The 8,303-nt window shown below is 44.0% G+C and overlaps 1 protein-coding gene and 1 non-coding gene across 2 annotated transcripts; one reads left to right on the forward strand and one right to left on the reverse strand.

Moving 5' to 3' along the window:
• Positions 1-2,729: 2,729 nt before the first annotated feature.
• On the reverse strand, positions 2,730-4,659 carry ACTRT3 (actin related protein T3). The gene is made up of 2 exons (XM_032631268.1): positions 4,421-4,659; positions 2,730-3,841 (listed from the first exon to the last, which is right to left on the reverse strand). The coding sequence occupies exons 1-2, from the start codon at positions 4,618-4,620 to the stop codon at positions 2,923-2,925; spliced, it is 1,119 nt and encodes a 372-aa protein (XP_032487159.1). The 5' UTR covers positions 4,621-4,659; the 3' UTR covers positions 2,730-2,922.
• Positions 4,660-6,132: 1,473 nt separating this feature from the next.
• TRNAV-AAC lies at positions 6,133-6,205 on the forward strand. The gene has a single exon. It is a non-coding gene; the product is annotated as a tRNA-Val (tRNA).
• Positions 6,206-8,303: the final 2,098 nt, after the last annotated feature.

Genomic DNA, 8,303 nt, shown 5'->3' on the forward strand with positions numbered 1-8,303 from the left:
CGGAACTAATAAGCTACCACCAACCGTAAGAATTTGGGAAAGATCAAAAGGAGAGAGGAGGGCTTCCCTGGTGGCGCAGTGGTTGAGAGTCCGCCTGCTGATGCAGGCGACACGGGTTCGTGCCCCGGTCCGGGAAGATCCCACGTGCCACGGAGCGACTGGGCCCGTGAGCCATGGCCGCTGAGCCTGCGCGTCCGGAGCCTGTGCTCCGCAACGGGAGAGGCCACAACAGTGAGAGGCCCGCGAACCACCACTCCCCCCACCAAAAAAAAAAAAAGGAGAGAGGAGACTCCAGTCCATGTGTTGTACCAACCTCCCAGAATCCTTCTCGCTAGAATCCATCTTGGCTGAGTGATGCGTGTGCCACCAGGAAGGATCCTGAGTCAGAGTGAGTGGCCACAGACAACACAGAAATCAACCCAATTACCATAAAACCCGAGACTGCGAGCCACGTGGCAGCGCAGTTCTCCTGTGTTCCCTTACCCTGCTGCTCTCTGCCCCGTCGCCCCTTCCCAATAAAGCCTCTTGCTTTGTCAGCATGTGTGTCTCCTCGGACTATTCATTTCCGAGTGTTAGACGAGAGCCCATTCTCGGGCCCTGGAAGGGGTCCCCCTTCCTGCAACAATTCTCTCTACAGTGCTTGTGACTCTAGTGAGTACAGCATCGACTATTCAAACTGCTCTCAGATAATCATTTTCTACACCTTATCCAATCTAGTAGTTTTGCTTACAATCACTAAAATGATAAAGACATGTCAAAAAATGAAATGCACCTCTTCACAAATGCTTCAGGCCAAACTGAATTACTTCCTGCTGCTTGTACATGCCCATGATTTTTACACCTTGGAGACTTTGCCCTAATGTTCCCTCTGCCATCAGTGTGCTTCTGGTCAATTCTATATAACTGCATATCTACTGGGAGTGCACCACAGAAGTCATCAGGGAAGGGGACAGAGATGAAAAGAGAAAGCCCACAATCCCTATCCTCTAAGAACATATCTAGTAAGGGAGAAAGACAAGCAAACCAAAAGATAAGGCTGCATAAATTAAATGGTCAATAAAAGTACAAGTAATATAATGTGCTGAAGGATACAAATAATCGATTTTGACTCTGGAGGAAGTAGCATGAGCTGGACCTATAAATAGTCTAATTCTATAAGCAAAAAATAACGTTGTGAAAGTTCCCACAGAGACATTATCTCATTTGTATTTCATAAGGACCCTGTGAGACAGATAGGGATTAGGATTAGCAACCCCACCTATCAATGAGGAAATTGATCTTCAAAATATTTAAACAATTTGTTTAAATCATGCAGCTGGTAGGTGGCAGGGCCTGGACCTGAACCCATATATACTGCCCCTAAATTCAGAAGGATGGGCACTCTATTAGGTTTAGATTTCAGCTTCAAGCCCAGTCCCCAAAAGCCTTCCCTGAGCCTTCAAGTTGTTTTCCCTCCCATAAGTCCCTTTTTTTTTTTTTTTTTTGCACGGGCTTCTCACTGTTGTGGCCTCTTCTGTTGCGGAGCACAGGCTCCGCGGCCATGGGTCACAGGCCCAGCCGCTCCGCGGCATGTGGGATTCTCCCGGACTGGGTCACGAACTCGTGTCCCCTGCATCGGCAAGCGGACTCTCAACCACTGCGCCACCAGGGAAGCCCTGTAAGTCCCATTTTATACTTCTCTTAGAACACTAAATCACTTTCCACCTTATATTACTGCAATTAAAGTATGAATTTCACCTCTCACACTGGACTGCGGGCTTCTTAAGGACACAATCTGACTCCTGATTTAGCACTTACTGCACTTAGCACAGTGCTTTCCATAGAGCAGATACTACATACTTTGAGTTATGTCAACATTGCCATCATTCTCTCAGCTACCTTCGTCATTTCAGACCCTTCTTTCCCCTTCATAACTAATTAGGCACCAAGACTTGTCAGTTTTTCATAATTCCTTCTTTTTAATTCCTATTGCCTATAATCTTGAGTATAAGACTTGACTACTTTATATCTACACTAACAACTTTCTAATTGATCACTGAATCTCCAGGGCCTTTCCCAGTCCAATTTATCCTCCAAACTACTACCACATTCATCTTAATTTCCTTATGTCTCCTGTTTTCAAATCTTTAAAGGCTCCTTTTTGCCTATAGGACATTTAAAACAAAGGCTTCCAGTCTCTGGCCTTAATTTACCTTCCTAGTCATTGCTCTTAGTCTGCTCAAGATGAGCTCTTCATTTTTAACAAAACCAGTGTATTAAACATGCCTTGAGTATGCTTTATTCATCCTCATATCTAGCTTCTTGCTCATTTCCACTATGCTCTTCTGAATATCTGCCCTCTTTTATTATGCTCCCACACCCATCCTAATACCACCCCATTCATGATGGCATACCTCTGCTATGAAATCTTCCCTTATAGCAACCTTCCTTCCATAAACTTCAACAACCTTCAATCTGTATCACTCATTTGGCACATATCATGTTGTACCACAAACTGCTCTCTCCCTCCAAAGGAAGTGTAAGATCTCCAAGGTAAAGAATAACATCTTCTCAGGACTTCTCTGGTGGTGCAGTGGTTAAGACTCCATGCTCCCATGTTAGGTGGCCTGGCTTCCATCCCTGGTCAGGGAGCTAGATCCCAGATGCATGCTGCAACTAAGGAGCCCACCTGCTACAACTAAGACCCGGCACAGCCAAATAAATAAAATTAAAAGAGTAATGTCTCCTCTAGCATTTAATTTGGTTCTACTCAATAAATATGTTATTTGACTGCTTCATCATTATTTTCCCCCATTATAGAAATGCAACAGAGACATGGACCTTCCAATAACTGAAATATTTTGTTCTCCCAGAAACATATAATATCCAAAGTTTTCTGTCACATGTACTCAAAACATTTTCTTCTAACCATTTTATCTGTATTCAGAAGCATCTTTGGTGTACTATGTTGGGTCCGACTTCTTTAAACTCTGCAGCGGTGATCCACATGTACTGGAAGGCAGAGAGGGATGCAAGAATAGAGCCTCCCACCCACACTGATATTTTCCTTTCTGGGGGAGCAATAACCTGCACAGGGGTGTTGGCAGGCACCACCTTTGCTATATCTTTAACTAGCCGCTTATCTAAACCAGGGAAAGAGGTTGATCCCCCAGCAAGGATAATATTGGAGAAAAAGGAATGCCTCAGATCTGTATCACATTTCATTATGCTGCTGAAGCACATCTTATCAATGCCAGGGGTCTCAAGATGCAGGAGACTTGGAGAGAAGAGGGCCTCTGGACAATGAAAGAGCTGGTCATGGAGTTTGATTGTCTTCCCATCAGGTAGTTGGTAAACCTTCTCTATACAATCAGCTTTCTTGGCCTTTTCCTCTTCAAAGTTCATTGCCACATAACAAGAGGTTTCCTTAATGTCTGTGACAATCTTTCTGTCTGAAGCACGAAGCAGCGTGATGCCGTGCTCCTTCAACAGCATAATGAGGTAGTTGGTAAGGTCAAGACCGGCCAGATCTAGCTGCTGGACACTGTGAGGCAGACAGGAGCCCTCAAAGATGGGTACACACTGGGTAACCCCAGCACCTGAATTCAGCACAAAGCCAGTTGTGAGGCCAGCAGCAAAGAGAGCTAGCACCCCCTGGATGGACATATAGAAGGCAGGAACCTCCAGATGCTCAAAAAACACTTCAGTGACCCGTTGCCGGTTGGCCAGTGGGTTCAGTGCTGACTCTGTAATCAAGACTGGGCCATCACAGGGCTTTAGCTTCAGGTTATCGTTGTAGATATGCTTCCACATGATCTCCATGTCCCCCCAGCAAGTAATGAGACCACGCTCCACTGGGTAGCTGTAGGAAAAGCAATGAGATAAATGGCAGCTTTAAATTTTTCCAGTGTCTACTCTCTTCAAACATGGGTTAATCCCCGTATTTATTACCAGTAGCACTTTATGGGCAGTGCCCGCCAGAACCTCTCAGAGATGGTAACTGCCAGCAAAAGATAGCCCAGCTACCTTCCTCTGCGATTTTTGTTGCTTTCCATCTTCCCTGCCTCTTTGGAATACCCTTTTTGACTTTAAATATATATATAGGGAAATCTTCACAGTTTTAATATCAGTTAGTTGAAAACAAATAGCCCGGAAGACAAAGGTACCTTGAATTAACATTCCTAAATGAACTTGTATTTTATGAACGATAACTGTCTTTGTACGTTTGAATACATTTGAATAGATACAGCGAGCAAGTAATGTTCACTCTTTAGGTATGTGGTACCCTCAGAGATTTGCGGCTCGAGCGTTGCAATAATGATAGCTGGCAGAGACTTTCCTGTTCCTCACTTCTTATCCTTTCTCTCAGTGTTGGGCCTCTCCTCTGGGATCCCCCTACTTTGCCTCCACGCGGGTCCTGCCCGCCGGGAGAAGGCGGTACCTGATGGAAAGTGCGCTTCTCCGCTGCTGCGCTTGGTCTCCCACGCACACTTCCTGCGCGCCCTCTGCCCCCCAGGTCTGGCCTTTGGCGCGGCCTATAAAGTTCGGGTAGACAAACTGGGGCTCCCGGGACCCAGCCAGGCCCGCCTTGATCACTCCTGAGCCGTTGTCGATCACCACCGGTAGCTGGTAGTAGCTCATGACGCCGCCGCCTCCTGTCGCCCGGCCGCTCGGGCTGCCCTGGCTGCGGGCTAGGCGGGGAGCGCGGAAAGTGATGTGCCGGTCAGACCACCTGGAACGCCGCGTCATAGAGACCCCGGCACGGCCCCGCGGGGCCTGAGCCGGGCTCGTGGGAGCCGGGGGCTGGCGGGGAGGCGGGGGGGAGTCCCAGGCCGGGGACTCAATGGATGCAAGGTGCACTCTAAAGTGCCACCCACGATTGCGTCTTACCCGGGTTGGACCACTCCTCACCCCCTTGGAAACCGGGAATACCAATATCAGGAAAACCTGACTTTCTTCCCAGAAAGCTAGATACAAATCTAACCCTTCACAAGAGGCTTTCTCTAATACCTCGATGAGCCATAAAAACAGTTTTATTTCTCACCGTCATTACATTCTGGTTAATAGATGTCTGTCCAAGGGCCTGCGGGAAGCTCTGAAATGCGCCCTCGAAACTGGAAAAAGGTGGAGAGATTTGACAGGGTAAAGTGTCGTAGCAGGGGAGGTACGGTTCATGCTTCTGAACTTCTAAAAAGAGAATTTCGTCAACTTGTAAAAAGAGAAAGGGAAAAAGTGCTAGGACTTAAAGTGGGTTTTAAATACTTTTATTATTATTTCTATATATTCTGGGCAGTACTTTGTTGTGGTTCTTTCCCCGTGTTTTCTAAGCAAAATGTACTCAAAACCAAAAAAGTATAATCTCACTTTTAATTTTTTTAAGCAATCCCATCAGGTTACCCACCCCACGCCCCCGCCCCCGGTGTAATATGGAAGCTCATTCTCATTCCCTAAAAATTCTTGATTTTTAGGCATAAGGATGTGTCTGTCTCTCTGCAGGAAAAACGATATTCCTTAGGTCATATGAAGCTCAGGCTTAGAAAAATTTATTCATGTTGCGTGCCAAAAAAGTGCATCTCGATGTCTGATTTTCTTTTTTAACCTCTTCAATTTTGCACACCCTGTAGAAGATTTTAAAACAAGTGCCGTCTAAAACAAGCACAGAGCAGAGGAAATTCAAAAGCTAACGACACGTCCCTCCACCAGAGGCTGAAAGGATCGCTTTCTCGATAAGTAACAGCTAGGGAGTTTGGTGCTGCGCGGAGCTGCGCCCTGCTGCGGGAGCCGGGACTCCGGGATTCGCGTGCGGCCAGCCCTTCCTAGCCCGCCAAAGCCCTGAAACTCATCCGGTACTCTCAACAGAGTAACGCGAAGAAAAGAAATATAACACTTCTTTTCCGCAGAAGAAAGTAAACCGCAAAAAAGTGCAACCAACGGGTGCCCGATTTCTAACTAGGGGCTTTGCAAAAAGTGTATGCAAATTCCAACTTTTGAAATGGTAGCACTGTTAAACTGGACATACGGTAATTTTTCCTTTTTTTTTTGGTTTCATTGTTCTTTCTATTAAAAGTTACGCTAACCCTACCTTTAAGCGGTTATGAATTGCACGTTACAACAGCGATATCAAGGCCTTTCTCAGCCGCTGCTACAAGCCCGGTTTCCGTAGTGTAGTGGTTATCACGTTCGCCTAACACGCGAAAGGTCCCCGGTTCGAAACCGGGCGGAAACAGCGTTCTTACTTTTCCCGTTTACGTCCACTTACTTAATAGTCTTATGTTGCTCTTTATGTTTACCCACTTACTTAACAGGGTCTTGTGATGATCCTTACGTTTGCTTTTTATTTTATTTGATCCTTACGTTTGCTTTTTATTTTATTTTTGTTTACTCCTTTTCCCCGTTTACGTCCACTTAAACAAGGTCTTGTGATATTCCTTATGTTTGCTTTTTATTTTTTTTAACATCTTTATTGGACTATAAGTGCTTTACAATGTTGTGTTAGCTTCTGCTGTATAATAAAGTGAATCAACTATATGCATACGTACATCCCCACATCCCCTCCCTCTTGCGTCTCCCTCCCACCCTCCCTATCCCACCCCTCTAGGTGGTCACAAAGCACTGAGCTGATCTCCCTGTGCTATGCAGCTGCTTCCCACTTGCTATCTACTTTACTTTTGGGAGTGTGTATATGTCAGTGCTACTCTCTCAGTTCGTCCCAGCTTACCCTTCCCCCACCCCGTGTCCTCAAGTCCATTCTCTATGTCTGCGTGTTTATTCCTGTGCTGCCCCTAGGTTCATCAGACTTTTTTTTTTTTTTTAGATTTCATATATGTGTTAGCATACGGTATTTGTTTTTCTCTTTCTGACTTACTTCACTCTGTATGACAGACTCTAGGTCCATCCACCTCACTGCAAATACCTCAATTTTGTTTCTTTTTATGGCTGAATAATATTCCATTGTATATATGTGCCACATCTTCTTTATCCATTCATCTGTCAATGGACACCTAGGTTGCTTCCATGTCCTGGCTATTGTAAGTAGTGCTGCAATGAACATTGTGGTACATGACTCTTTTTGAATTACGGTTTTCTCAGGGTATATGCCCAGTAGTGGGATTGCTCGGTCATATGGTAGTTCTATTTTTAGTTTTTTAAGGAACCTCCATATTGTTCTCCATAGTGGCTGTACAATTTACATTCCCACCAACAGTGAAAGAGGGCTCCCTTTTCTCCATACCCTCTACAGCATTTGTAGATTTTTTGATGATGGCCATTCTGACTTGTGTGAGGTGATACCTAATTGTAGTTTTGATTTGCATTTCTCTAATGATTAGTGATGTTGAGCATCCTTTCATGTGTTTGTTGGCAATCTGTGTATCTTCTTTGGAGAAATATGTTTAGGTCTTCTGCCCATTTTTGGATTGGGTTATGTTGGCTTTTTAAAAAACATAATCCTGATAGTAATTTGCACTACCTTGGGAATTTGAACTTTCAACTTGGATTTTATTTTGCTTGTTCACCAAATGTTTTTTTATTAACAGCTTGCACATGGAAGAAGTGTTTCAGACTTTAAAAAAGTTTTTAAAACTCACAACCTGATACTGAAAAAATAATATAATGTACAGCCTAATAAGAGTAATCAAACACCGCGTAAAAAATAAGCTCTGTTGCCCCCAGCACTCTTTGTATTACAAGTCATTTGGTTTTCCATTAGTTTTCCCCCTGAGATTGCTGATTTCTCTAAACGCCAGAGACCATGTTTTATGCTTTTTCCATATTCTTAGTATCTGACACCTAGTAGAGACAAATATTTCTGAATTAATAAATTACTGAAAAGGATTCTGACAAAAATAAAGTGGAATCAGAAAAAAATTATATTCATAAAAATGAAATCAAGAAAGAACCAGCCTCATTTTTTTTTTTCTTATAAACCTAACGGTTGTGGGTTTTTTCACAAACATGATTCTTACCGGGAAGAAAGAATTTACAAAGAGAGCAAACAGAATCTAGTTGTAAAAAATCTCAAGAGAGAAGAAAAGAATAAATTCAAGTTGAGACTGTCCTTTAATATAAAATCACGAGTAAATTTCCTGTGGTCCTGACACAACTTTTTTTTTTTAGTTGGTGTATAGTTGCTTTAAAATGTTTTGTTAGTTTCTGCAGTACAGCGAAGTGAATCAGCTACATGAATCAGGATACATACATATATTCCCCCCTCCCTTGGACCTCCCTCCCACCCCACCCCCCAATCCCACCCATCTAGGTCATCACAGAGCACCGAGCTGAGCTCCCTGTGCTACAACTTTTTTTTTTTTTTACATCTTTATTGG

This window comes from Phocoena sinus, chromosome 4 (assembly GCF_008692025.1).
Source record: "Phocoena sinus isolate mPhoSin1 chromosome 4, mPhoSin1.pri, whole genome shotgun sequence".
Taxonomy (NCBI): domain Eukaryota; kingdom Metazoa; phylum Chordata; class Mammalia; order Artiodactyla; family Phocoenidae; genus Phocoena; species Phocoena sinus.

Coding starts and splice junctions, on each gene's coding strand:
- ACTRT3 (XM_032631268.1), bottom strand. CDS start 4,620: ATGAGCTACTACCAGCTACCGGTGGTGATCGACAACGGCTCAGGAGTG. Junction 3,842..4,420: donor AGAAGCGCACTTTCCATCAG/GTACCGCCTTCT, acceptor CTTTTCCTACAG/CTACCCAGTGGAGCGTGGTC.